We start from the raw sequence: 27,713 nt of genomic DNA on the forward strand, positions 1-27,713 counted from the left end.
AATGCAGCCTTTGGCACAGTGCAGCCCATGGCACTGTGCAGCCCTTGGCACCTTGCAGCCCATGCACAACACAGCCCTTGGCACAATGCAGCCCATGGCAGTGCAGCCCATGGCAGTGCAGCCCATGGCACAATGCAGCCCATGGCACCATGCAGCCCATGGCACCATGCAGCCCATGGCACAATGCAGCCCTTGGCACCGCCATGCAGCAGCTCACCATGCTGATGGTGCTCATGGATGAGCTGTTGGAAGCGCCCTGGCACGGCCGTGTGTCTGCTGTGGGATCTCTCATCCTGCAAACACTGCTCTGTTTTATTACTTCCACATCTCACACCACTGGGTTCCTCGTTCATTTGATGAGAGCTGGGCACAGTCCCGCACAGAGGTTGGGGGATGGACAGCATCTCCATGGTATTTTTGGCCAGAAACGAGCAGAAAACCCATGGCAGAATCACAGAACCTCAGAACCATGGAATCATCCATGCTGGAGAAGGCCTTAGGATCACCAGGTCCAGCAGTCAGCCCGAGCTCTGGGCCCCCATCACTACACCACGTCCCTCAGTGCCATGTTTGTGCAGGGGATACCACCGCCCCGCCAGGCAGCCCAACCCTGCATTGCCCTCTCCACACAGAAATCCCCTCCGACACCCAACCTAACGCCCCTGGTGGGCACCCAGCTGCCCATCAGCACCCCAGGTCCTTTCCTTCCGGCCACCTCTCCATCCTCTGCTCCCACAGCCATGGGTTGCTGGGATCCAAGAGCAGGACGCAGTGCTCACCCTCACTGTATGCCGTGCAGTTGGACTTGGCCCATCGATGCAGCCACACGTGGCTGTGTCCAGCAGAGTGCTGTGTAATTCAGAACTGCTCACACTTCATGCAGTGCTTCAGCCCAACCTCAGGAGCCATCTGTGTGACACAGGACTACACCCAATTAACTTCTGCTTAAGGAAATGATGTCTGACCCTATTTCAGAGCCCGCCTACTCCTTAACAAGTGGCTCCAGCAATTAATTACCTACTTCCCTGAGCACTTCCCTCTTGCTCTTCCCTGGAAGTTTGGGGAGAGATATTTCTTCATCGGTGATCTGGATGAACGCTCGCTGGGTGCTGGGAGGTGTCCATGCTGCAGCTCCTCTCAGAGCTGGGATGAACACCTGGGAGCTGCATCGCTCAGCAGCTGTGCTGGCATCCAGCTGTGCTGGCATCCAGCTGTGCTGTGCTGACCTCCAGATGTGCTGCACTCACACCCAGATGTGCTGCACTCACACCCAGCTGTGCTGTGCTGCAGCTGCCCTGCCAGCTCTTGCAGTGCTCACTCAGGTGAGTTTGCAGTGCCCCAACACATCCCTCCCCAGGGGGAATATCTGAGGAAGATGAGGAAGAAGAAATGGAGCACCGTTGCAGCTCATCAAGAGCAAAAGTCACGTGTTTCAGAGGAGACCAGGCAGGTGATTAATTACAATCAGAGAATCATTAGGGTTGGAAAAGACTGAGACCCCAAAGTGCAGCCCCAGTGCGTCCCCACTGAGCACATCCCTCTGCTTTAACACCTTCTCCCATTCTCCCAGCCTCAGCCATGCTGCAGCACAAAGCGTTCCCATTGCTTGTCGTCCTACAGCCTCTCGTTGCCGAATTTTGGACACCCCGTCTGAAAGCCCACAGCCCGACCTGCAGAGCCGCAGCTGTGTTTTGCAGCTGTTTGGTTTCAGGTCGTGTTTTTGGAAAAGGCAACGCAACCTGCACCGCTCTGCCCTCAGCACCGCCCCTACCGGAGGGCCGTCTGCTCTCCTGGCTGCTGTGTCAGTATTTGGCCAGGTTGGTGTGTGTGCGCGTGTGTGTGCGTGTGTGCGTGTGCAAGGAGCGGAGCTTCGTTTGCACCTTGCACCTGCAGCAGCACAGCATAAAAACGCACCCAAGGGTGAAACCAATTGGGCAAAAGTGCAGCAAAATGCCAAAACGGGCAGAATTTGGGGGTGTTCTCTCGAGGTGCTGCCCCTGAGGTGCACCCAGAGCTCCCCCTGGGATGGGGTTCATTAATCACGGTGCTTTGTGCCTGCGTGCCCCAAACCCACCGCCTCTTCCCCAAAATGCTGCTGAGGTCGCTCTGAGTTCCCTAATTAACACTAATTAGCCCTAATTGCCCCTGGGTGACCTCGCTACCTAGGGGCAGTTTTTTGCTCTACCGCTTTTGACACCCGTCACAATTTTGGACTTTTAGGGTCGTTCCGATTAAGCGGAGCGCAGTGGGCGGGGTCCTCCCGCCTGCCGCCGTGCCGCGCTCTGCCGGCAGGGGGCGCCATACCCGCTTTCCGCCGGTAGGGGCCGCTCTCGCCTCGCAGCCACCACTCCTCTATGGCCGGCAGGGGCCGCTCTCGCCTCACATCTACCACTCACTGGTGTGTGGGGGGGGCCCACCTGAGGTGAGGCGGGGCCGCGCCCCCTCCTCCGCCCCCCCCCCGCCCTTCGGGGTGCGGCGGCGGCTCGGAGCCCGGCGTCCGCTCACACACACAGCACACACACAGCACACACACACACACACCCGTACACAGCCGGAACCATGGCGGAGCAGGAGAGCTTGGAGTTCGGCAAGGCCGACTTCGTGCTGCTGGACGCCGTCACCATGCCCGAGTTCATGGGGAACCTCCGGCTGCGGTGAGCGGGGGGCGGGGGGGGCTGAGGGACGGCAGGGGGTGTGAGGGGCTGTAATGGCTCTGAGTGGGGTGTGAGGGCTCCCAGTGGGGTCTGACTGCATTCTGAGTGGGGTCTGTGGGATGGTGAGGGATGTGAGTGGGTCTGAGTGGGGTCTGAGGGACTCTGAGGGGCTTTGAGTGGGCTCTGAGGGGATCTGAGGGGATCTGAGGGCTCCCAGTGGGGTCTGAGGGGATCTGACTGCATTCTGAGTGGAGTTTGTGGGGCTCTGCTGGGATGCTGAGGGGCTCTGAGTGGGGTCTGTGGGACTGTAAGGGGTGTGAGTGGGATCTGAGGGGCTCTGAATGAAGTCTGTGGGACTTTGAGAGGCTTTGAGTGGGGTCTGAGGGGCTGTAATGGCTCTGAGTGGGGTCTGTGGGACCGTAAGGGGTGTTGAGTGGAGTTGGGGGGGCTTTGAGTGGGGTCTATGGGACTCTGAGGGGCTTTGAGTGGGGTCTGAGTGGGATCTGAGGGCTCCCAGTGGGATCTGAGGGGATCTGACTGCATTCTGAGTGGAGTCTGTGGAGCTCTGAGTGGGCTCTGTGGGACTGTAAGGGGTGTGAGTGGGATCTGAGGGGGTCTGAATGAAGTCTGTGGGACTCTGAGGGGCTTTGAGTGGGCTCTGAGGGGCTGTAATGGCTCTGAGTGGGGTCTGTGGGACTGTAAGGGGTTTGAGTGGGATCTGAGGGGCTCTGATTGGAGTGTGTGGGACTGTAAGGCATTGAGTGGAGTCTGGGGGTTCTGAGTGGGGTCAGTGGGACTGTAGTGGCTTTGAGTGGAATCTGTGGGACTCTGAGGGGCTCTGAGTGGGGTTGAAGGGGATCTGAGTGGGGTCTGTGGGACTCTGAGGTGCAGGGATGGGGTCTATGGGACTCTGCTGGGATGCTGAGGGGCTTTGAGTGGAGTCTGTGGGACTGTAAGGGGTGTGAGTGGGATCTGAGGGGCTCTAATTGGAGTGTGTGGGACTGTAAGGGGCTTGAGTGGAGTCTGTGGGACTCTGAGGGGCTTTGAGTGGGGTCAGAGTGGAGTGTGTGGGACTGTAGGGGCACTGAGTGGGGTCGATGGGACTGTAATGGCTGAGTGGGGTCTCAGGTTCTGAGTAGAGTGTGTGGGACTGTAGGGGCTCTGAGTGGAGTTTGGGGGTTCTGAGTGGGGTCAATGGGGCTGTAGTGGCTCTGAGGGGCTTTGAGTGGGGTCTGAGGAGCCGTAATGGCTCTGAGTGGGGTCTGTGGGACTCTGTTGGGATGCTGAGGGGCTTTGAGTGGAATCTGTGGGACAGCAAGGGGTGTAAGTGGGATTTGAGGGCTCTGAGTGGAGTCTGGGTGCTCTGAGTGGGGTTGATGGGACTGTAATGGCTCTGAGTGGACTCTGAGTAGAGCCAGTGGGACTCTTAGGGCTCTGAGTGGAATTTGAAAAGAGTCTCTGGGATTCTAAGGACTTGGAGGGGCTCCGAATGGGATCTGAGGGACACTGAGTGGAGTTTGGGGGCTCTGAATGGGCTTTGAGTGGGGTCTGAGGGACTCTGAGGTGCAACAGTTGGGTCTGTGGGACTCTTGGGATGCTGAGGGGCTTTGAGTGGCGTATGAGGAACTGTAAGGGGTGTGAGTGGGATTGAAGGCTCTGAATGGAGTCAGTATTCTGAATGGGCTCTGAGTGGGGTCGATGGGACTGTAATGGTTCTGAGTGAGGTCTGTGGGTACTGAGGGGGCTCTGGGGGACTTTTTACGTGTTCTGATAGTGATGGGACTGGGGGAACGGCTGTAGGTTAAAAGAGGGGAAATTCAGGTTAGGTTTTAGGAGGAAATTCTTTACTCGGAAGGTGGTGAGGCTCTGGTACAGAGAAGTTGTGGTGCCCCATCCCTGGAGGTGCCTACAGCCATGGGTGAGACCCAGGGCAGCGTGAGTGGGGGCAGCCAGCCCATGGTGTGGGGTGGGAATGGGGGTTGTGAGGTCCCTCCAACCCAACCGTGCTGTGATTCCTTGGTTCTGTGGTCCTTAAGATCCCTTCCAGCCCAACTCTACTCAACCCAACCCAAAGATTCCATGGTTCTATGACCTCTGAGGTCCCTCCCAACCCAACCATGCTGTGATTCCCTAATTCTATGATCCTTAAGGTCCATTCCTACCCAACCCAACAATTCCACTGTTCTGTGATCCTTAAGGTCCCTGCCATCCCTACCATATCATGATTCCCTAGTTCTGTGATCTTTGAGATCCCTTCCAACCCAACCATGCCATGATCCCATGGTTCTGTGATACTTAAGGTCTCTTCCAACCAGAGCTGTTCCACGATATGCCTTCCAAACTCTGAACTAGAATCTGAAACGTCTCTCCTTGCTGTATTTATATTTCCAAACCTTTTAGTTTTTTGCTGTTGTTTACTGATGATTTTTGGCTTTAAAAATGAGATGTTTAAGCAGAAATTGCCCTTTTCTGTGGAGATGATAACCGTGATGCAGGTTGCTGTTCTTAGCAGGAAACTTGCAGGTAACAGACTGTTCTTGGGGTTTATATTCTTTGGTTAATGTGTAATAGGAATCTCGATGAAACAGAAGGATCATCATCAGATAAATAAAGGATCAGCAGGCTTTCATTTGGGACTCGAAGGAACGCGCCCAGCAGTGCCGTCTGCTGTACTTTTGTCCAAAAGAGCATAAGAACAAACTTCCTATTTGGGATCCTTACATGTGTTGTGCAGAATTTCAGTCCTGTTGGTGCTGCTCTGTGAGGATCCTGGCTCGGTGTCCCTGGGGTGCAGAAGCAAAGCCTGCCCTTGGCCCACTGACCCGTGCTCTGCTTTATGAGCGTTCCCAGCACCGCTGAGTTCTTATGGCCTTACAGCTTTGGAGGTGGTGATTAACATCAGTTTTAAATCATGTTCCAGCCAAATTACAGCCCACACTGTGACCAGAGTGGGGGTGTTGTCAGTTCTGTCACCACAGGACAGGGAATTGTTGCCTCCCTGTGCTGGAGCTGGTTGGCTCTGTGCAGTGCCCAGGAATGCCGTGCTGTGCCGGAGCTATTTTGGCACAGGGTCACCGGCTGACCCAGATGGGCTGTGCTGGATGTTGTTCCCAAGTGAGCCCAGATGTGGGAGGAACAGCAGTCACAGCAGACACGGTGCAGCAGGGATGTTTCCCAAGGGATGCCTGCAAGAGAGATGGGCTGCGTGGGGTTGTGGGCACAGCGAGGATTTGCTGCCCCGTCCCCACCTGCTGTGCCTGGTGCTCTGTGATGCACACGTCCACCTGGAGGTTGTGAGACATTCCTGCTTTTAGTGCTTATTCACAGCCCCGCAGCTCCCTGAATTTGGGACTCTCGTGCAGCCCTTGGGTGTTACACAATTAATTGTAAATAAAAGTCATCCGGCCCTTGAATTCCTTTGTTCTGAGTGCGTGGCTGTGATTATTAGTCATCAAAATAATGCAAAGAACTTAGATAGGCAGCCATATCTGAGCAGTTTGCATTTGAGTGGCTGGTGGCTGGGCTTTGTTCTTGATGGGCAAGTGGGGGTGGGCTGGCTGTGCTGGGTTTGGTGGCTCAGCTCCTCTTGGGATCCATGGTTGATGGAAGACCCCTAAAGAAAGGAATCCCTTCCCATATTACCCACTGGGTGCCCCCGACAGGACATCCCATCATCACAACATAGAATGGCCAGGGTTGGAAGGGAGCTCAAGGATCATGAATTTCCAACCTGCTGCCACATGCGGGGCCACCAACCTCCTCATTTAATGCCAGCCCAGGCTGCCCAGGGCCCCATCCAACCTGGCCTTGAACACCTCCAGGGATGGACAGGGCATCCACAGCCTCTCTGGGCAGCTGTTCCAGCACCTCACCACTCTCTCTGTAAAGAATTTCCCCCTGACATCCAATCTAAATCTCCCCTCCCTCAACTTCACACCATTTCCCCTTGTCCTGCAGTTATCTGCCCTTTCAAAGATTCCCCTCCCCTCTGCAGGCTCCCTCACAACATCATGTGAGGTCTATGGAAGAGTGGTGGGATTTTACTTTCTGCTCTTCTGTGGTCTTGATCTTACTTTAAAGCGAACAGGCACTTTCTGTGTGATGCTGTGGGTTTCTTATCTTTTGTCAGAGCTGTGCTGGGGTGGGTTGGCTTTGCACCGGGCAGTGCAGGAAGTGTCTTTTAGTGGGAATATTGCGTGAATGCCTGGTTTCACTGTGCTCTTGGTAATAAATACTTGTGCTTAATGAACAACTCTTCGTGCCTTTAAGCCGTTTTAATTTCCTCCTCGATGAGATCTGAATATTTGAACTGCTGGCGTGGTGTGGGATGGAGGACTCAGCTCTCAGGGAGTTGTGTCAGAATGTGGAATGATTGGAATGAAGATTCCCCCATCGTCCATCAGAACTCACCGTGCAGGCTTGGCCAGGTTCCAGCTCGTCTTCGTCAGCGGCCGTGCAGCTCAGCGAGCACCAGTGGGCAGAGCCTGTGATACAGCAAGCAGAGCGCTGCCCTGCGGTGCCTGGAGGTGGCACGTGTGGTCTGTCAGCACTGACGGCCTTCTGAGGGTCAGCTGGAGATCTGCCCAGTTCTTCTGCCCACCCTGAGCTGCTCTCCCAGTGGTGCCCTTCGGGAGCCCTTAGCTCCTTGATCCATAAATGCACTGACCCCGTGCACCCCCTGGGCTGAGCACGCCTTCAAGCCACCTGAGCATTTCCCCTCCTGTCCTAAGGACTGAAATCCCTTCCTGCTGCAGATCCTGCTGCCTGGCTGTTGCATCACCGCTCGTCCCTCAGTGCCTGGGCTGCGATTGCATCTCGGAGGGGTTTCGAAAGGGAGCACGAGGGGCTGGAGCTGACCTTTCTGACTGGATGGCCTTCCAGCTCCTGTGCTTCCATGCCCATATAAATGTCAGCAGACACCGCCTGCTCCCCTCACTGACGGCTGCACAATTGTGGTCCCGCTAGGAGGGTCGGCACGCCGTGACAGCTGATGGTTGTGCTGATCTGCCCCAGTGGTTTCCTGGTTCCGGATGATCGGTGCCCACAGGAGCTGGGTGCTCTGGGGGTTGGCTGCAGCCTTCCAGCGCTGTCTGAGCCGAGGCTGCTGCTGAGGTGCTCAGAATTGCTCAGAAGTGCTGCCTGCATGCTGCAAAGCACGCGCCTTTCTTTGCATCCCAACACGCAGGCAGAAGCTGTGCTGCTCCTCTCTTTGCTTGCAGGGACAGAAATACCTCAGTATTCTTTGCTCGGGATGTAAACAGCTCCTTGGAACAGTAGCTATGAGGCTTTGTTGAAAAGTGCTTAGCAATGACAAAAAAATGTTATTTCCGAACGGATTTCTGAAGCTCAGAAGGGTTGGATTTTTTTTTTTTCCTTTTCTTTTTGCAAATGAAAGTCCAAATTTACCACAAAAATGTCCCTGTAACCTCTTATAATTCAAAACATATTACTTGCTTTTCAAAAGCACAGGCAAATTACCAGGGAGGCTTTCTAAAATAAGACCGAGGGGCAGATGTGTGACTCTGTGGGCAGCGAGGAGGTTCCTTTGCTGATCCGTGTCTGTGCTGCTCTGTGGGTTTTGCACCCAGCAGTGCTGAGTGGTGAGGACACAACGTCAGTGCATGAAAAGGAGGATCTTCGTTTCTCCTTTTCGCACTAAATGCAGTTTTTATGTCTCCAGCAAAACAGGATTCTCCTCTTGGTTCTCCCCGCTCGCTCTCCGGGCAGTGCTGGCTGCCAGGGATGCAGACATTCCTCCACCAGACATCCCCCATCTCTGGCAGCTCATTCCCACCTCGTTGGTTACGCTGAGCCGAAGCCCCCACGAGGAAATAGCAACGGAAGGTCGATGTGTGTGAGCCCCTGGAAGCCTGTAGGGCTGCAGCAGCCAGGCGTGGTAGCAGCAGGTCGCATGGTTGTGAGCTAATTGCGAAGGCTTTGCTGAAGTTTTTGCAATCACTTGATAGGAAACGTGTTTCCCATTAAGGGCTTGCATTTTTGGAGACTCATGGCAGGGGGAGAGGCTGCTCAGTGTCCAAACCGAGATGTGTTTTTACCCAAAACTTCTCAGCTGCTTCCTTCTGAAGGGGAGAACCCAACGTGGGGCTCAGGGCTGGGAGCAGAGCCACGCGGGGCCTTTCATGGAGCTGGGAGCACGGGAACCAAGGAGGCTTTGTTGGTGGATGGTGTCTGTGCAGCGCGGCGTGTGTCACCTCTCTGTGTGCAGTTGGTAGCCGTGGTGGCCAGCACAGTCGTGGTGTCAGCAGATGTTGTTGGGGAGATCCAATGGTCCGAAGTGTGGATCACGATGCCCTCCTGAAGTCTGTGGTCGTTGCTGAGTTGTGGGAGCTGCTGAGTTGGGCCATGGCCGTGTAGGTCGTTGGGATCATCTCATTTGACATCATAACCCTTTTGGTTTTAATTCATTGTCCTCTATCTGGGAATAATTAACATCAGTTAAGTGCTGCAAATTTGGTGAACTTTGAGGGCATTTTTTAGGGCTTTGACTAAATTAAAGGAAAAAAAAATTGCTAGGGTTACATTAACGTCTACCATTAAACCAACGTAAATTGCAGGATGGAGCAAATCAGCAGGTTGTTACGGCCAGGAGCTGCTGGGATGGGGGCAGGCCTGGGAGAGCCCGGGCACTTCGGGATCAGCATTATGGTCTGCTTTCATCCAGACCCTATTTTGGACTCCCTTCCATCCCAGCGTGCTGTTAACATGTCGGAAACCCCCGCTAGCAATTCCCACCCTGTCTGCACATCCTCTGTGCAGCACCAAAGCGTTGTACACCTCCATCACCAAACTCTTGGCTCACTGTTAAGTCCCACAAGCAATGTGGGAAAGCTTGTTGGCAAAATAAAACAACCATCGCCAACAACCCCAACTCAACCCGACCCAACTCAACCTTCCCCGACCCTTCTCAGCCCAACCCAACCCCACCCAACCTTCCATACGTGGCTGTATTGGCTTGGCTCAGCCCGAAGCACTCGAGATAAGCGAGCAGCCTGTTTATTTAGTGAGACATTTGATACGGAAGCTGGCAGCACTAGCAGCCACATCCCACGTGATTGCTGTGTAGGAGGACAACACGGCAGTGCCCGCTGGTGGGACGCTGTTGGGAGCTCGGGTGCTTTTGGTTTGATTGCTTCGATTGCCTTGATTGAGCTGTGGAGCACCGCTGAGTTCTGGCTTGGGCACGTTCAGCCCTCCACATCTCCTCTGCTCCTCCCTCATGCTTTGCCTTCGGGGTGTGCTGCGCTCACTTGCAGACTTTTCTCCATAGCGATGAAAGCTGAAAACCTCCCTTAATAAGAGTGAGGATGGCTGCGCCCTGGGAGGACATATTTTAAGCCAAACAATGGTTATGGTCAGAGCCATGCAATAAATCATGTGCTGAGTGCTGCTCTGTGATCTGCCCCTGGCCGTCCACTGCTGCACGAGCTCTGTGCAGGCTGTGCTGTTGTCCCTTGGGCTGCCCCGAGGTACGGATGGCTGTAACACATCTTTGTGGTGGGCAGGCAGCACCTGCCCTCCGCCTTGGACGTGCTTTCTTCTAGGCCCTGTGGAAACTTAATTAGGGGATGTGTTTGGAGGTGGGGTGATACTGAGCCTGTTATTCCAAATTCACTTTGAAATACCTGGCAGGCATTTCCTGGAGGAGTCTGGAGGGCACTGCTGGTCACATGGAGGGGGCAGTTCTGCTTCTGCACTTGGCTCTTCTCCCGATGGGACACCAATTGCCCAGGGCTTTGCTCAGCAGAGGTACAGCAGTGCCTCTGCAGCACAGCCTTCCCCCCACCCAACCCCCTCTCTTTCTCCCCCCCTCTCTTTCTTCCCCTCTTATTTTTTTTCTCCTCAAGGAAGTGGAGGCAGCCTGGAACAAAGTGGAGCTGATGGGTGGTTCCTGGTGGGTTTTCCTTGCGATGCCCTTTCAGCCCCGTGTTAGCTGCACTTCCATTTAAGGACTCCTGACACCAGTTGATATTAGTGGGAAAGAGCTTAGATAGAATCAGAATTTGAAGTGAAAGGAAATCGCCTTTGTGCTCAGCTGCTGGCCAGGGCAGCAGCTCAGTGGGAGCAGGAGGACATTGCTGCACCAGGTGGGTTGCATGCATGCTGCTGACACAGGATTTCTCAAGCAGTCTGGAGCAGCTGTGCTGCAGTGCATTGTGCTCTGGGAGCAGCTCCTTGCTGGCTGCTGCTGGGCCCTTCCCTGTGCACCCAGACTGTGGGGAGCAGAGCTGGACAGGAGCTGGGTGCTGTCAGAGCAGCAGAGTGCATCCCTCACTGCACGCATCCCTCACTACACGCATCCCTCACTGCACGCATCCCTCACTGCACGCATCCCTCACTGCACGCATCCCTCACTGCACGCATCCCTCACTGCACGCATCCCTCACTGCACGCATCCCTCACTGCATGCATCCCTCACTGCATGCATCCCTCACTGCATGCATCCCTCACTGCACGCATCCCTCACTGCATGCATCCCCCCTGCCCAAAGCTCTCCCGGCCTGCAGGTATTGCAGCTCACTCAGGGCTGTGTTTGCTGCCCTGGTTTCCTGCAGAGCTCCCTGGTGCCCACGCTGTGCTGTGTGTTGGATGGGGCTGTGAGGAGCAGTGCCTGTGGCTGCAGCCCCTCCTGGCAGTGCGTTGTGCTGTCCGACTTTTGTCTTTGAAACAGACTTTTGTTTGGGTGCCTTGCTGGGCAGTCTGTCAATGGCTGAAATAATACCTTGATCCCACAGCACGCAGGGCTGCCAGAAGTCCTGCTGGTTCCACGGCCGCCGCTAATGAGCTGCCTTTGCTCACGCTGCAGCTCGTTTTGCCCTTTCTGCTGCAGAGCTGTGTGTGCAGGCTGGGCTGGTTACCCATTAATGCCGTGCACACACACAGCTGCTCGCTCTGCTCTTTTGGGGCCAGCTCTGCGTGTCTCCCTCCAGCAGAGCTCCCTGTGTGCTCGCTGGGGTTTAGTGGTGGGTAAAGCAGCAGTGCAGGGCGCCTGCACGCCTTGGGGCTGGGAAGCCATGCCCAGCTGGATGGCTGCTGTGCTGAGGCAGCTGGGGTGTGAAGGTGGCGTGTTCTGCAGTTGGTGATGATGGGGAGAGGAGGCGAGCGGCCGTGAAGCAGCTCAGGGTTTGTGGGGCTGTGATAAAAGTGCTGTTGTGAATGGGCAGCGGCTTGTGAAGGGCTGCGGGCTGCTGATGTGGGTTACTGGGTGGATAGTGATTTAATAACGAGTGTTCTTCAATCTGCTCGGTCCTTTCAGTCTGAACAGGAGGAATTGGTCTCTTGTGAGTTTTTTGGTTATTTCTTTGGGTTGTTATAGGGGTTGGAGGGGTTTGTCAAATAGCAGCGTGCTTTGTGCGCTCCTGGGTTATCTTCAGCAAACTGGGAAGAAAATGCTTTAAATCATAGCACCAGTAAGCAATTGTCAGCCAACAAGCTGTGATTTGGGGATGGGTTCCACTGCTCAGCCAACACAGTGGTGGTTTGGGGGTGGGCTGTCCTGCTCAGCCAACATGGTGCTGATTTGGGGTTGGTTTGACTGCTCGGCCAACACGGTGATGATTTGGGAATGGCAACCACTGCTTGGACAGCGTGGTGGGGATTTAGGGATAGGTTCCACTGCCTGGCTAATGGTGATTTGGGATTGGGTTCTACTGCTTGGTCAACACAGTGATTTGGAAATTGGGTTTCATTGCTTGACCAACGTGCTGGTAGGATTAAGCAGCATTCCCAAAGTACCTCCTGATACCTTTGTTTTGTTACACTGTGCTGACATCTGATGAGTAGGTGTGAACACGTCACACGTGCCCTTCCTAGCCTGTGTGCTGTAATTGCATGTTTACGAAGCAGTCAGTGCAATGGGGAAACAGAGAGGTGCAGCAGGAGCTGGTGTTTAAGTAATGAGTTGTACACTTCTGAGCAGCTTTTGAACGTGCTGTGTGTCAGTTTTTGTATTAACAGCTGTCAGTGCAACGTGAAGCTGCTTTGTGACTGTGTTAGATTGCCTTGCAGATGATCTGTGGCAGAGCAAATAGAGCCCTGATGGTGAGCCTTTGCAGGAGGAGGCGTGCAGGAAGATGTGCAGGAGGCTCAGGGACGCAGCCAAGGAGATACATCAAGACACAGAGATAAAGGCAAGGAAATCTCAGTAGGGCAGAAGGACTAAGAACAGGTGGACTTGCTTATGTCCCCCCAACCAGAGGTGATGGGACATGCTCTGTGCTCTCCTCTCCCTCCAGGCCTCCTCCTCTCCTCTCTCCATCCCACCCAAGGATTTCTCCTGTATCTGAGGCGTTCTGTTTGCTCGATGCATTGCATTTTGAAGGCTGAGCTGAGCTCCTTTAGACCAGGCAGAAATAGTGCTACACCAGCAAGCAGGTTCCAAAGATTAAACTTCTTGGCACGAGAGAGCAGCACGATGTGTAATTACCTGCTCTTTATCTACTGTAACATGGGACTTTGAGAGAAGTGAAGATATGGCAATAACCACCGACCTTGTTTCATGCTGGTTGCTTATCAGCACTAACGACCTGTGCTCTTTAGCAGCAGCTTATCTCAGTGCCTGATATCCTTATATATGGGGCTATTTCCAGAGCTGGCAATGCCAGCTGCAAGGCCAGAGAGTGCTATAGATCCAAAGTGTCAAATTCCTTTGTTCCCTTTCTCAAAGGACAGCGATGCGAACAGGACATCGCTAAGCTTTATTTCTTTTCCTGTAAGTCTCTCTTGAATACTTTCAGGAGGAAAAGGAGTCATTTCATAAACATATTCTCCTCTCCTTTGGACACAGTCAGGCTTTGTAGTAATTCCATTGGCACTGCATGGAAGTGCTGTGAACAAAGTGCTCGAGCCCCTGTTTATCTGCAGGTCCATCAGAACCCATTTCATTGCGTCCCAGCACTACGGACGTGTGTTCTTATTGAGCTGAATAGAGAGAGAACCTTGCAAAGGTTTTGTCCTTTGTTCCATGTGTATGTATGTGATGTTTCCATACATATGTATTTAAAAGAGTTTGACAGTGTGTGATTGCTGAAGGATTAAAAGCCCCTTGATGTGAAGGGCTTGCCTTTGTGTTTTCTCGCTGTTCTGGAAGGGCTGAGCAGCTGATGGCTCACAGGGGGGAAAGAAAAGCATTGCTGCATTTGGAGGAGGATGGATTGTAGCTCTGAGCACTTAATTAAACTGATTTCTAAAAGAAGATTGATTAAGACTGATAGCAAACTCAATCTGGAAACCTGTGCAGTTATGTTCAGCGATAGCAAAGACCTGAAGCTGCTGGTGGAAGCTGCAGTACGTCTGCTTCAGCCACGGAGCAATTCTCTTTTTCACAATAACATTCCAGTCGCCTGCCAGCTCTGCTGCAGGGCTGTGTGAGCAGGAAAAAGGGGAGCAGCCCGAGATGTGAGTGAATGCAAGCTCTTTGGTGATAACTGAAAACAAACAAACAAAAAAAAAGAGAGTAGAAATCTGTTTTAATAATCAACTGTTTGAGTCCTTTTCCGTATTGCTGATGTTTCCTTTGGAATATGGCTGTGTAACAACTCAGTGCAGCTGGCATCCGGCACTCACTGCTTTTGCTTTGAGTGATGGATGCACAAATAACAGCCCTCCTACTTCTCAGATGGTTTTTTTCATTCAAAGAATGTAAAGTGAAATACTTAACTGTAGGGAAAATCCATTTGCTTATCGGGCTTGTACCCAGGGCTGCCGTATCCACAGGGATGTTTGAAACACTCCACGTTTTGGTGCCTTCTCTTCCCCTTCATGTGGGGTTGGTGGCACTGAGCCCCACGCTGTCCCACTGCTCTCCCAGCAGTGTGCAGATGACTCAGGGGGGTTCTGAGTGCTGTGCCTGCACAATGCTGCATTCAGGAGCATCCAGCAGCATCCCGGGCACCGCTTTAACAGATGCAGAATATCTCTTTGCAACAGAACAATGGAGCATCTGAGTGTCAGCAGCTCGTGGCTGGCCGCAGGTCCTTGTGAAATGCTCTGATTGTACCTTGGCACCTCAGCTGGTGGAACAAGTGGGAGCTGAGGTGTCCCCCACAGCCTTTGCTTCACTGCCATTCTGTGATGCGTTGCAGGACTTCGTAGTTCCGTTTGCACCCTTGGAAGGAAGGGTGGTTGTTAGAAGTGCCTTTGCACGGACGCTGCTCCCACAAACCTGCGTGGCAGAGCTCACACACTGCTGAAGCAGGGCAGAATTTGGTGCATATCATTCACACGATGCCCCTCACTGCTCCTCGCTGCCTGCACTGCGATGTTCTGCCCAGATCCTGCTCCCCCGACACAGCACTTCCAGTTTCAAGTCTGTGGTTGCCAGGCTGAGTCCATTCCCTTCCTCCTCGTTTTTTTTTCTTTGCACAAACACTTGGATGTTTGTTGCTCTCTGGCAGGGTGGTGCTCACCTACAGTGTAGGTAGAGGGACCGGTCAGCCTGCCCTGCTGCGCAGCGCTTCGAAGGCTCTCACGCAGTTAAGTTGGTTCTCTTGGAGGATGCTGCACACCTGTGGTTGATGTCATCTGTGATGGGAGCAGATGGAAGAACCCACCAGATGTTTGTGCTTTATCTTTCTCACCTTATTCCCCTCCCCTTTTGCCTTTAATATCCTTCAGGTGTTGAGCTGTTGTTTGACAGCTGGTTGGAGATCATGGACCATGCAGTTGCATTGCTGTCCCTGTGTCTCATTCCTGGTTAGATTCAGAATTCTGGGATAATTTGGCCTCAGGGTCATTCAGGGCTCAGAGCAGAGCTGTATAATGATTGCACTGGGATTTCATGCAGTTTAAATCAAACTTTTCACATGGAAAACAGTGCGTTTTGGTGCTCTCTGCAGAGAAACCAGCAGCAAGCTTCTCCTCTGCCTGTGCTCAGCAGCAGCTTCCCCAGGTGTGGATGGGAGAAGGATCCCAGGCGTTGTGTTCTGCCTGAAAGCTTGTCAAAAAACCCTTTTTCGTGTTATCTGCTTCAGGTCTGCTTGTGCCTTCTGCTCTGCTTCTAGCTGTAAGAGGAGAGCGCAGCACTTCCCTGCTGCCGGAGAGACAGCTCATCCCGCCCGCTGACGCGCGCAGCAGCGAGGGCTCAGTGACTCCTGTGTTTAGTGGTTTGGCAGTTTCTCAGTGCAAGGTCAGTATTTTAACTTCATACTTAAGGAGAGGGATTTCAGTATTCCATTTCAGCGACGTTCCGTGGCCCCAGCCCTCATTCAGCATTCATTGCAGCCAGGTCAGCACCCACCTTCCATTTCCCCTTCCCCTGACCCAACCCTGTGACTTGCAGAGCTGTGACCCGTGGGTCAGCTGTGCTGGGGCTGAGTCTGCTCAGCTTACAGCTGTCTTCCTGAGGGTGGCTTTGCTGGGGACGACGTGGCACCGTAGCTCCTGGTGCACTGTTTTATTTCAAACAATGGCAATGTCACGACGACGGGTTCTTGAAGTGAAGACTGCAGATGAATGGAGTATTCCTCAGCCTGCCCTCCCTGCTCCCTCCCGACAGGAAAGGAGTGGTGCAGAATGCACACTGAATGGCATTTCCTATTTTGTGAAGCTGGCAGCATGTAAAAACCAAGTCCACGCGGGACAGCTGCAAGAAAAAAAAATTCACCTGCCCATTAAATAAGCTTAAATTGCAGTTTTTCTGGATGAAAACATTGCAGACATTTTCAGCGAGCATCGCAACAGACTGGGTTTGTTTTCTGAGAGCAAGGAGGTAACGCTGGGCAGCTCCTTGGTCTGTTTTTCAGCTGCAGTAAAAATATTTCAGCTCTGCTTCTGCCAGCACAAGCCCTGTTTGTCTGAGCCTCTTCTGATGAGGGTGACTGGCTGTCATGCAGTTTGTGAACAGTTTTCTGAAGGAGCTGAAGCATTCTTCCCTGTCTGATATCCGGTCAGGGTTACCTGAGCAAAAGTCTTCAAGCAGCAATGAACACTCAGTAGACAGACCTGGTGTCACGTCTGAAAGGCACACTTGTCTGACTGGCCTTTAAATCCAGGTAAATGCAATTTCACTACCAGCACTTTGCTTCAGGGCCCTCAGCAGCCCGTCCTCGGCTGTGCACATACATCTCTTAGGGAAGCAGGTTTTAATTGACATCTTCCTGCATGTGCTGTGAGAATGGAGTCAGAGCCTGCAGAAATAGAATGTTACATGTGTTGGGCGGTAGGAAATAGCAGAGAGCTGTCACTGGGGGTAACCCAAATCAGGAGGGGTTTGCAGCAGAAGGACTTGGGAGTTCTGGTGGCCAGTGGTTGGCCATGAGCCAGCAGCGTGCCCTGGTGGCCAGGATAACCAAGGGTGCCCTGGAGTGCATTGTGTAGAACGTGGCCAGCGGGGAGAGGGAGATGATCTCTCCTCTGCTCTGCCCTGGGGAAGCCATGTCTGGAATGCTGTGTTCAGTGCTGGGCTTCCCAGTGCCAGGCAGGCAGGGCTGCAAAGATGGCAGGGTCTGGGGAACAGCCAGGGACCTGGGGCTGTTCTGCCCAGTGAAAAGAGGGCTGAGAGGGGATCTCATCACTCTTTATAAATACCTGAAGAGCAGAGGAGTTACCAAGTCAAAGATTAATGCAGAATTCCCCACGTAATGTGGATGGCGGTGTCTGGTCTCATGGTAGGGTGCCTTTGCTGAACCGTCTGCATTCTGCAGATGTTGTTTTGCAGTATGGGTTCCCAGCCTTGCCAGCTAACTCTTTTCTTTATTTGTACTGAGTGCATTTCAAGTTGCATCATTTCCTCGGTCAGAACAGTTTTATTTTTGACTGCAGTGTTTGTCAGGTGGGAGAAGCCCTTAATGTGAGTGCTCTCTGGTGGCGAAGATTTCTGCTTCAGCTCTGATTCGTGTGGTGTTTTCCAGTGGCAATTAGACATGAAGGTGGGATGTCCACATGTGTACAGCTGCAACCTTTCCCCTTGGCTGCGGGGCTGGTTCTGAGACGCCAGATTAGTAAGTGGAAAGTTCAGTTCTCCTTCCCCTCGGCCTCGCCATGCAGCAGGATGGGGTTCTGGTGATGTGTACAAATGGGGTCTGACCCTGGAAGCGTCAGCTCCCGGGAGCAGGGCAGCTCTTCCTCTCAGCACGTGCTCTGTGCGCGGCTTTCAGTCACAAAATCCCGCTGCTGAGTGGGCGTTGGGGCCCCCAGTGAGCCCCTCTGCTCTGCTGCGTGACCCCTCCGTGCAGCAGAACCAAAACACAAATGCTGCTCGCACCTCGGGCTGCTTAAGTTTGCTTAAGTTTTCACGAGTTCTCCCTGGGCAAAGCAAAGCAGGGCTCAGAGCAGAGCAATGCGGTAGGAAAACAGCCGCTGCTGTTCTTGGCTGCCGCAGCCGGCGCGTGAAAAGCGGCTTTATCAGCAGCGAGGGGCGGCTCGGGAGCTTCGGATCACGGCGCTGGGACACCTCAGTGCTGGGAAATGGGGACGGGGGAGCAGGAGGTGAGCAGGAGTCACTCAGAGCCACGCTGGCTGAGATGGACATCTGCCAACCCACGGGGAACCTCTGCTCAGGGAATCGCGGAGTGGCTTCTGTAGGAGGGACCTTAAAGTTCATCTGCTTCCAGCCCGGTGCTGTGGGCAGGGTTAGGTTGGCCCCAGCACAGCATCCTGCTTTTGGCTGCGTTGGACCTCACTGAGCTCTCGTGTGCCCAGTTCTGGAGCCTGTCCAGGTCTCTCTGGATGGCATCCCTTCCTCTCGTACCGGCTGCACCGCTCAGCTCGGTGCTCCCTGCAGCAGCTGAGGTGCACCGACCCCATCCTCTGTGTCACCGATGAAGGCATTGAAGAGCACCAAATGCGGACCCTGGGGGCAGCGCTCGCCACCACCTCCAGCTGCACATGGAGCCACTGAGCACAGCCCTGTGGCTGCGGCCATCCAGCCAGCCCTTCGTGCAGCTCAGAACCCACCTCTCTCCAGCACAGAGATGGGGACGTGGTGCAGGGCTGTGCCAGAGGCCTCGCACAACTGCAGGCAGCCACAGCAGCCGCCCTCCGTTTGTCCACAATGCTGTCACTCCATCCTCCTCCTCCCCCTGCCGTGCATCCTCAAGCTGTGGGGCTGTGCCATAAGCCTCTGTCACGTTGCTTGTGTGTTACCCATCCTTTCTGTAGCAGTAGTTTGGGAAGAGCTGCTGTGCTGCAGTTGGTGATGCTAATTGTTATTGCCTTCTGTTTTCTAATACGTTTTTGGTAGCTTCCAAGCAGCTTATCTCAGAAATATAAAATATCTTCACTGGTAAAGTTTTGGGAAGTGCAGGTTGGGAACAAACAGACCTTTTGCAGTTCTTGTGACTTTCCATGTAAGTATGTTGGAGCTGGAGGCAGCATGGCTTTGAGAAAGTGCAGTGCTGGTTCCTGGATTGCGTTTCTCGAGGCTGTCACACCTGCTACACCCAGACCGTCCCAAGACACTGCAGGGAACGCTCGGGTGAATGGCAGAGAATGTCACAGCTGTCACCACGTGGGGGTGGTGGTAAATTCAGTCGAGCAGTGCTGGTGTTTGTGCTGTAGTCGTGGAGCTCCACAGAGCCCTCCTGGCCTGCAGAGGTGTTGTGGTGCCATCTAATGTCGTAAGGCTTAAATACACCGCTCGTCCCACTCGTCCTTGCTTGGCGCCAATGGTAAGAACTTAAATCTCAGACCCTTTTTTTTGTTAGCAAACTGATGGAAGCAGAGGCACCTGGTGATGCCTGAAGCCAGCCTGTGTGTGCTGGTGAGCCAGAACTCTGCTGTCCTCAAAGTCTGTCTGTTCGTGTGGCAGTAATCTGATCCTCTGTGCATCTGTAAGTGGAACAGCAGTAGAGATTTCCTTTGTGCAGGGTGAGATTCCGAGCTGCTGGGTCGTGCTCCTTTTTCCACAGAGAGCTGGGTCAGCATGGGCCACGCTGCTGCTGCTGGCTGTACTCCCTGCACTGATGAATTGATGGACAGCCCACTGGAAAACATGGCGAATTTCTCCTCATCTTTCTCCCTTTTTGCCTCGTCCCGGCCAGGTTTGAAAAAGGACGGATCTACACCTTCATTGGAGAAGTGGTGGTTTCCATGAACCCTTACAAGAACCTGAACATCTACGGGCGGGACACGATCGAGCAGTACAAGGGCCGGGAGCTCTACGAGAGGCCACCCCACCTCTTTGCCATCGCTGACGCTGCGTACAAAGCGATGAAGAGGAGGTCGAAGGACACCTGCATTGTGATATCAGGTGAGCTGAGAGCTCTTCCTTGCAGTGAGTGCTTACCTGACCCAAGAGCTGCTGTCGTAGAGTCACAGAACAGCTTGGGTTGGAGGGGACCTTCAAGACCAGCCAGTCCCACCCTCGTGCCATCAGCAGGTTTGCCAACCACTGGCTCAGCCTCGTTAGAGAATGTGTCACTAACATTGGTCACTGGATAATCTGTGCGTGCACGAGGTTGAGCGGTGAGAGGTGTCACCCTGGAGAAGTGCTGATCTCTGCCCCTCTGATGGCTGCTCGGTGCTTTGTTCTCTGTTCAAACTGTTTGTGCATTACAGTGCTGACAGCAGGGGTCTGTGCCATGAATGGTCGCTATCTGGATCCTGGCACTTGGTTTCTTTGATGTCCCCAGCTCTGAAAAGCTGAGATATGTGCTGAACAGTGGCCCCTTGTGCTGCATTTCCCAGCTCTGCTGCTGCCAGTCCTTCTCCTCTAACAATATTCCTTTTGATGCTCTGTGTGCCGACCTGGGAAACCTTACATCACAACTGCACAGCAGCAGCAGGCACAAATAAACTTGCTTTAACGAACAAAACCAAAAAGCCCCAGACATCATCATAGTAGGGATTGGGGTGCTGCTCAGTGATGTGCTTTGCATTTTCAATCTATTGTCACTTTTCTGTGCCCTCAGGTGAAAGTGGGGCTGGGAAAACAGAGGCCAGCAAGTACATCATGCAGTACATTGCAGCCATCACCAACCCGGGGCAGAGGGCGGAGGTGGAAAGGTAAGGGCTCTGCAGAAAGGGACTTGGCTTTGTCCCTGGGTCTCTTTCTGTCTTACTGACAATCTCCTACTTGCGTGCTGATCTGGCAGCATTTTCTTCAGACACAACTTTTCTTCTGGCAGTTTTGTGATATTGATTGCTAACATCCCATAGAAAAGTGAGGAAGAACTCCAGTCTTCAAACTTTCAAAGTGAAACCAGCATCTCAAAATCACATTTCCAGTGGCAATTTGCTTGAAATATTTGAATGAGAATAGAACATTAAGCACGGGGGGCATTTCTGTGTCCTTTAGTGTTTGCATACTCCTGAACTGCAATGTGTCTGTCACTCCTAGAGTAAAGAAAATGGCTTTCTGCTGAAACAGACTGAGTACCTATTTTGAGTTCTTTTTGTCTCAGCTGTTGGCAAAAGAAGTCAAGAAATTACCTCCAAAACTTGTCTGTGTAAAGGAGCTGTGTTTTGGTTGCTGCTGTTTGCAGTGGGATCATTGGTTCCCCTTTGCTCAGCAGTACCAGGAGCTCCCAGCTGATTTCCTGTGCTGTTGCTGATGTTTTACACACCTGCCTGAATACAAAACTAAAGAGCATTGCTGCTGCTCACATCTTCTCTATGAGTGCTTGCAAAAAAATGCCGTGGTTTGGGTACAGAACTCATCCTGTTCTCTTTTATCTGTACTAAAGAGTGAAGAACATCCTGCTGAAATCCAACTGTGTGTTGGAGGCCTTTGGCAACGCCAAAACGAACCGTAACGACAATTCCAGCCGCTTTGGGAAGTACATGGACATCAACTTCGACTTCAAAGGAGACCCAATCGGTGGCCACATCAACAATTACTTGCTAGAAAAGGTGAGCTCAGTTGTTGGCAGCGGTGTGTGCTTCAGAAGCACTGCTCTTTTTGATGAAAGCTTGTGGCTGTGCCTCACTGGTAGCATTCAGCATTGCCTCAGTGCAGCAGGAGGTTGGTTTGGAGGTGTTCTGCCTGTGCTCAGCTGATGCTTTGCTTCCAGTGGGGCAGTGCTCAGCATCCGGATGCAGAAATACCCACCTGCTGTTGTTCTCTCTCCCTGCAGTCTCGTGTGATCGTGCAGCAGCCGGGAGAGCGGAGCTTTCACTCCTTTTACCAGGTTGGCATCCATTTGGTTCCCAGACGTGGTAGGCAGATAGGTACAGCTTTCACACCCTGTGTGTTTTGCAGAGGGTTCCCCTGTTGCATCTTGGGTGATCCTATGTAGTGGTGTGAAGAGGGAAAGAGCATGGGAAGGTTTATTTTTTTCCACCTCCAGTCCCATACTGCTACATCTGCAAACTTGAGAGTAACCAGACAGGTGTGGCACAGCACTGGACTTTGGCTCACTGTGTTGTTTGTAATCCGCCTAACCCCTCTGTGTTCTCTCGAGGCCTTTACTTCATATGGAAGTAATTTTATGACACCAAGTTTGCTTTCTTTATTTCTTTGAGTTCTTTTTAATGTCTTCCACGTTGTACAGCGATTCCCTCGTGTGTCCTTTGGGGGAAGTGGTCAACCTATTACTGTAACCTTTATTCTCACATGGCATGTTTTTATGGTTTTGCTTGGCAAGCAGGTAAATAAGAAAAGGAACTTATCTATTACCAAAAAAAAAAAAAAAAGATAGATTTACTATGGAAAAAATGAAGGATTTTCTTTATTTTGATTCACCTTTTTGATTTGTATTCAATTTCCTTCAAACACAGCTCCTCCAGGGGGGGTCTGACCAGATGCTGCGCTCTCTACATCTGCAGAAGGACGCGTCTGCATACAGCTACATCTCTCCTGGAGCACAGCTCAAGGTGAGTGGCAGGAAACTTGTCCTAAAGTTGTAAATTCTTCTTAAATGTTCTTAAATGTTTGAATCACTGCTGAGCTTGCAGAAGTGGAGAGCAGTGTTATGGAAAGGTGACACTGTTATGCTGTTTGTAGCAGAGCTCTGGACTTTGGAGATGACTGCTTATGAGCTTGTGCTCAGCGGTCTCTAGAGGTCCCTTCCAACCCCTACAACTCTCTGCACACTCCACACAGAAAAGTATTGGCCACAAACGTGCTGTCTGTGCTGAGCAGTGCTCACGAGGTCTGTGACTGCACTGCTTGTTCTGTGTTTTACGAGCAGCCTCTGCCCTTCCACTTTAAATTCCACTGGGAAAGCACTGGGCTATGCAGGTGTACAGCATGGCATTGGGATCAGTCAATCTCAGAGCAATTTTTTGCATCTGAAAAATTTTGAATTACCTTTCTGTTTGCTATGGGCTGCAGTCTTTGAATCATAGAATCATAGAATGGCCTGGGTTGAAGAGAACCACAATGATCACCTGGTTCCAACCCCCTGCTATGTGCAGGTCACCAACCAGCAGCCCAGGCTGCCCAGAGCCACATCCAGCCTGGCCTTGAATGCCTGCAGGGATGGGGCATCCACAGCCTCCTTGGGCAACCTGTTCCAGTGCCTCACCACCCTCTGGGTGAAAAACTTCCTCCTCATATCCAACCTAAACCTCCCCTGTCTCAGTTTAAAACCATTCCCCTTTGCTTTCTCAATTCATGTCCCAAAAATCTCCTTCCTGCAGTGTTCCATCAACGATGGTGCTGAGTTCAAGGCTGTTGCTGATGCCATGAAGGTGATAGGCTTCAAGCAAGAGGAGATTCAGACTGTCTACAAAATCGTGGCAGTCATTCTTCACTTGGTAAAGTTCTCTGCCCGCGGTGTGAGGCTGCGGTTCAGAATCTTGGGACAAGGATTAAACTCCCCAAAGTCTTTGATGTGATTTTATTTCCACGAGTACAGCTGAGCTCTGAGCAGGGATTCTTTCCTATGGGTCAGGCCCTGCTGCTTCCACTGACGTGGAAGTGTGTGAGTGTGCAGGCCAACCCTTTTAATGTGGTGAGAGATTGTTGTGACTTGAATAGCAGATAAAAGATGGGGGGGTCTCTGTTTTATATTAACAAAAAATGATTGAGAAATCTAAATTTCTTGCTACTTCTTGCAGGGGAACTTGAAGTTTTCCGTGGATGGCGATACGCCCCTGATAGAGAACAGCAAGGTTGTGTCCATCATTGCAGACCTACTGTCAACAAAATCTGAGCTGGTGGAGAAGGCCCTTTTGTTCCGGACTGTCGCTACGGGCCGGGATGTCATCGACAAGCAGCACACTGAGCAAGAAGCCACCTATGGCAGAGATGCCTTTGCAAAAGTGAGTGGAGTTTCCTTTCTCTTCACCCGATTTCATGTAACAGTGGAACACTGCTTTTGGTTGAGGTGGATCAGAGTGGCCATGCCTATGGAAGACATTCACTATTGAGTTGTCTTTCATCACTGTGCGTTTTTCAGTGCTGTATAGGGCTGAATATTTTGGGAAATAGGATTTTCGACTTCTTCAGCAATTAAATTTAATGGGCATAGGGTGGAGGAGTAAACTTTAGGACTCTGCATGGAAACAGAGTGCTGTCATTTGTGTTGGAAAGGTGAGAGACTGATAGCACAGGGAGTAACAATTGTCTTCCCTTTGCTAAGAAATGAGACGGTGTGGGTGTGGGATGGGTGGCGTTAGGAAGACCCTCGGTGGTTCTCAGTGTTCGTCTCCTGGCAGGCTATTTACGAGCGCCTCTTCTGTTGGATTGTGACACACATCAATGATGTGATTGAGGTGAAGAACTACGACACGACAGTGCATGGGAAGAACACGGTGATTGGCGTCCTGGATATCTATGGCTTTGAAATATTTGACAATAACAGGTGACGCATTGTTAGAGCACAGTGCTGTGCCTTCTCCTTTCCCATGTGAGAAAACTCACCTTTTTTCTTCTTTTTTTTCCCTGATTTTTTTGCAGTTTTGAACAATTTTGCATTAATTACTGCAACGAGAAGCTGCAGCAGCTCTTCATTCAGCTGGTTCTGAAGCAGGAGCAGGAGGAGTACCAGCGGGAGGGCATTCCCTGGAAGCATGTGAGTGATTTGGCAGGGGAGAGGTTGGTGGACCAGCACCAGGTCTAAGGTGGATCCTGGATAGGCTCCTCTTGAAGTCAGTAGGACACCCATGTCCACGCCAGTGGTGCTGTCTGGAAATCTGGCTGTGGGAAAAGCTTTCCCACGGATGGTGGGTCCAGTCCTCCAGGCAAATGGTGCTGTTCCATCAGTGGGTAACATGGGCACTCTCGTGCCAGCCAAATCACAGCTACCCCTCTTCTTTTGGCTTTTCCAGATCGATTACTTTAACAACCAGGTGATTGTGGACCTGGTGGAGCAGCAGCACAAAGGGATCATTGCCATCCTGGACGATGCCTGCATGAACGTTGGGAAGGTGACAGACGAGATGTTCCTGGAGGCTCTGAACAGCAAGCTGGGGAAGCACGCACATTTCTCCAGCAGGAAGGTACTTTGCAGCCTTCTGTTCCTCTGCGATGCCTTTTCTATTATTTAGGTATAACAGAACAGACTGACGGTCAAATCATGAGCGTGAGGTATGAAATTGAATGCGGGGAGCAGCTCCCAGCTGCAGAAATAAGGCATCCCAGTGCACCCTGAGCGGCCTGCACCCAGCAGGGGGAGCTCGAGGATGTCCAATGCAGGATCGCCGTCGTTCGGATCATAAAAGCAGCTGCGGTTGTGCCTTGACATCTCATGATGTCATTAAGCACCAATGGAGGCACCGCTGCGGCTCACGTGGGATTCTTCCCAGGCTGCCGTAATACAGAGTGGCAGGGAATTATTCACACTTCTGCCTTATTGCAGCGCTGTGGGTTGTTGTTCCGTTGTCATTGGCTGCAAAATGTGCTCATCTCCACTTGTGCCTATGGTCTGCCAGGCTGCTCGGCTTGCTTTGTTTGCATTGTGAATTAAAGGGCTTTATTCCTCGCTTGGCAGCGTAATGAAAGCGTGCTCACCAGCCTGGTTCATCTGAGAATTGGCACTGAGTAATCAAATGTCATTTATTTATGAAGTGCATTTTAATATATTGATGTCTCTCTGCTGAGAATCGCTGTTGGAAATGCATTATTCAGGATGCTGCTCCCCCCCTCCTCCCTCCCACCCGTGTGTGGTGTTTTATGTAGGTCAGAAATACAGAATTAGCATGGTTGTATAAGAAATGTGCTAAAGGCTGCCTCCAGGGAGGCTGAGTGCACACAGTGGCTCTGGCTGTGCTTCGGTTCAGCCGAGGATGGGAAGAACAGAAAATAATCAGTTTTTCTTCCGGATGTGACTTTCCTGAGGTGCCCTTCATGAGTCCCTTCACAGTGCAGGGAACATGAAATACATGCATGATGTGTGTGGATCCCACTGCAGCATTTCTCAGTGGGGGGGGAGCCTTGTCAGGAGTCTGTTTGCACTGAGCTGAAGGGAGAGGAGGAATGCTGCTATAAATAATGTTTATGGAGGACATGATGTATCTTCCTGGCTTGCTAATTTCTCGTTTAAATCAATCGAGCCTTGGAAAAAATCGACCCGTAAAATTCTCAGCATCATAATTATTGCTCCCCCTCCCGTGTCTTTGTCCTTTAGGTTATTTAAGACATCTTCCTCGGTGAGCCCTTATCCCATACAGGAGGGCAGTGTGAAATCTGAGCTCTCCAAGCTGTCCTCTTCCAGTCTGTGTTGACACAAAGGACTTGATTTCACTTTCATGGGCTGCAGTAGTTCTGTCCAGGTACCACGAAGCTCAGTGCAGGGCAGAGCTGCTTCTAAAGAGTTAAAGGCCGTGTGCTGCTATGCTATGGGAGCAGCTCCCATCTTGCAGCCTCAGTTAATGCCTCACTGCTCCCCTGCAGAGCGTGTTGCACACTGGCTCCGTGTGGATAAGCTCTAAGGGGCTGCTGTGCCCTAAATAGTAGTGTCCTAGTTTGCCTACTGCATGTCTGATCTGCTGTCTGCTTGGTTGTCCTGGTGAAAGCCAAACACGCCAGGAAAAGTCCCGGTAAATATTCCCACTGTGAATATTTGTGGTCAAAATTACATCCCTAAAGGAAGGGTCCTTCTCTGAATTGTCCAGTATTTCCAGCATGAGGAAAAATTCATTCTCAGAAAGGTTAGGGGTGGTGGTGGGGTCACCATCCCTGGGGGTGCTCAAGGAAGGGGAAAATGTCACACAGGTGATGGGGGTAATGGTGTGGTGGGGTGGGCTGGTGGTTGGATTTGGTGACATCAGTGGTCTTTCCAACCTTAGCAATTCTGTAATGCTTGCCTAGGTGTGTTTAGCTGTTGTGAACGTACTTCTCAACATCAAAGGTTCATTTTCTCAACATCTTTAAATCCTGATTTTTCTTTATTAAATTATGTTATAATTGCGTAGCGCTGAGTGCAGTGACAGTGTATGAATTCCAGAATCTTCTGTTAGAGGAAGGTGAGGAGTGGAAGTGATGAGTGTCAGCCTCAGCAAACTGGTTGTGAAGGTCAGGGTGTGAGAAGGTCCATTCTTGTCCTCTTGACTCTTCATCTTCCAAGGTACTGGGCAGCAGTGAAGGTTGAACAGAGAGAGCAGAGGGCTACAAAGACCAGGCCTGGAGCATCTCCCTTGCAGGGAAAGGCTGAAAGCCTGGGGTTGGAGTGGGGGGGCTGCAGTGATCCCTTCCAGCTCCTACAGCTCTGAGATGTGAAACACACACATTAGAATACTGCTCCCCATCTCCATCCATCTGCAGTCCTCCTACATGAAGGCTTTGGGTTCTTTTCAACGTGACAAGGAGTTCCACAGCCCACATACTCCTAGAATTTCCCAAAACTCCAAGGTTTGACTGTGCTGTTATCATTTCCCATCTCTCCAGCACTTGTACTCCTTTCTCCACTCCTTCTCAGAAGCTTAAATACTCAAGGAAACCTGTAGGGCCCATAGGAACCCACAGTGCCCATAGGAATCCAAGAAGACCATCAGCTCTATCAGTGCTATTCAGTGCTATCCTATTTTTTTCCCAATAATTTCTGCTGATTTGCCCAGTATGTGTAAAGTTCATTAAAGCTCTTCTAATGAGTCCAGCATGGTGTTAAGTGCTTTCTGACATCTCCCATCTTGGCGAGCTTTGCCCAAGCAGCTTGCACAGCTGAGTGTATCCTGTTGGGGAGCAACAGTTGCTTCGTTCCATTCTGACTGTGCTCGTCC

At 52.0% G+C, this 27,713-nt stretch overlaps 1 protein-coding gene across 5 annotated transcripts in view; it reads left to right on the plus strand.

Moving 5' to 3' along the window:
* The first annotated feature begins 2,397 nt into the window (after positions 1-2,397).
* The window catches only part of MYO1D (myosin ID), a 72,290-nt gene continuing 46,974 nt past the window's right edge, over positions 2,398-27,713 (plus strand). For 2 of the 5 annotated variants that reach the window (XM_090125230.1, XM_031601009.2), the window contains exons 1-11: positions 2,398-2,654; positions 19,652-19,860; positions 20,522-20,615; positions 21,296-21,461; positions 21,686-21,739; positions 22,329-22,424; positions 23,193-23,309; positions 23,613-23,816; positions 24,213-24,358; positions 24,454-24,568; positions 24,825-24,995. In XM_090125230.1, coding sequence (XP_089981356.1) covers positions 2,560-2,654; positions 19,652-19,860; positions 20,522-20,615; positions 21,296-21,461; positions 21,686-21,739; positions 22,329-22,424; positions 23,193-23,309; positions 23,613-23,816; positions 24,213-24,358; positions 24,454-24,568; positions 24,825-24,995 — 1,467 coding nt within the window. In that variant the 5' untranslated portion in view covers positions 2,398-2,559. Of the gene's footprint in view, positions 2,655-15,643; positions 15,799-19,651; positions 19,861-20,521; positions 20,616-21,295; positions 21,462-21,685; positions 21,740-22,328; positions 22,425-23,192; positions 23,310-23,612; positions 23,817-24,212; positions 24,359-24,453; positions 24,569-24,824; positions 24,996-27,713 lie in introns of all 5 variants that reach the window. The other 3 variants (XM_031601010.2, XM_090125232.1, XM_090125231.1) reach the window with 2 other exon arrangements.

This window comes from Phasianus colchicus, chromosome 26 (assembly GCF_987193195.1).
Source record: "Phasianus colchicus chromosome 26, bPhaCol1.hap1.1, whole genome shotgun sequence".
Lineage (NCBI taxonomy): Eukaryota > Metazoa > Chordata > Aves > Galliformes > Phasianidae > Phasianus > Phasianus colchicus.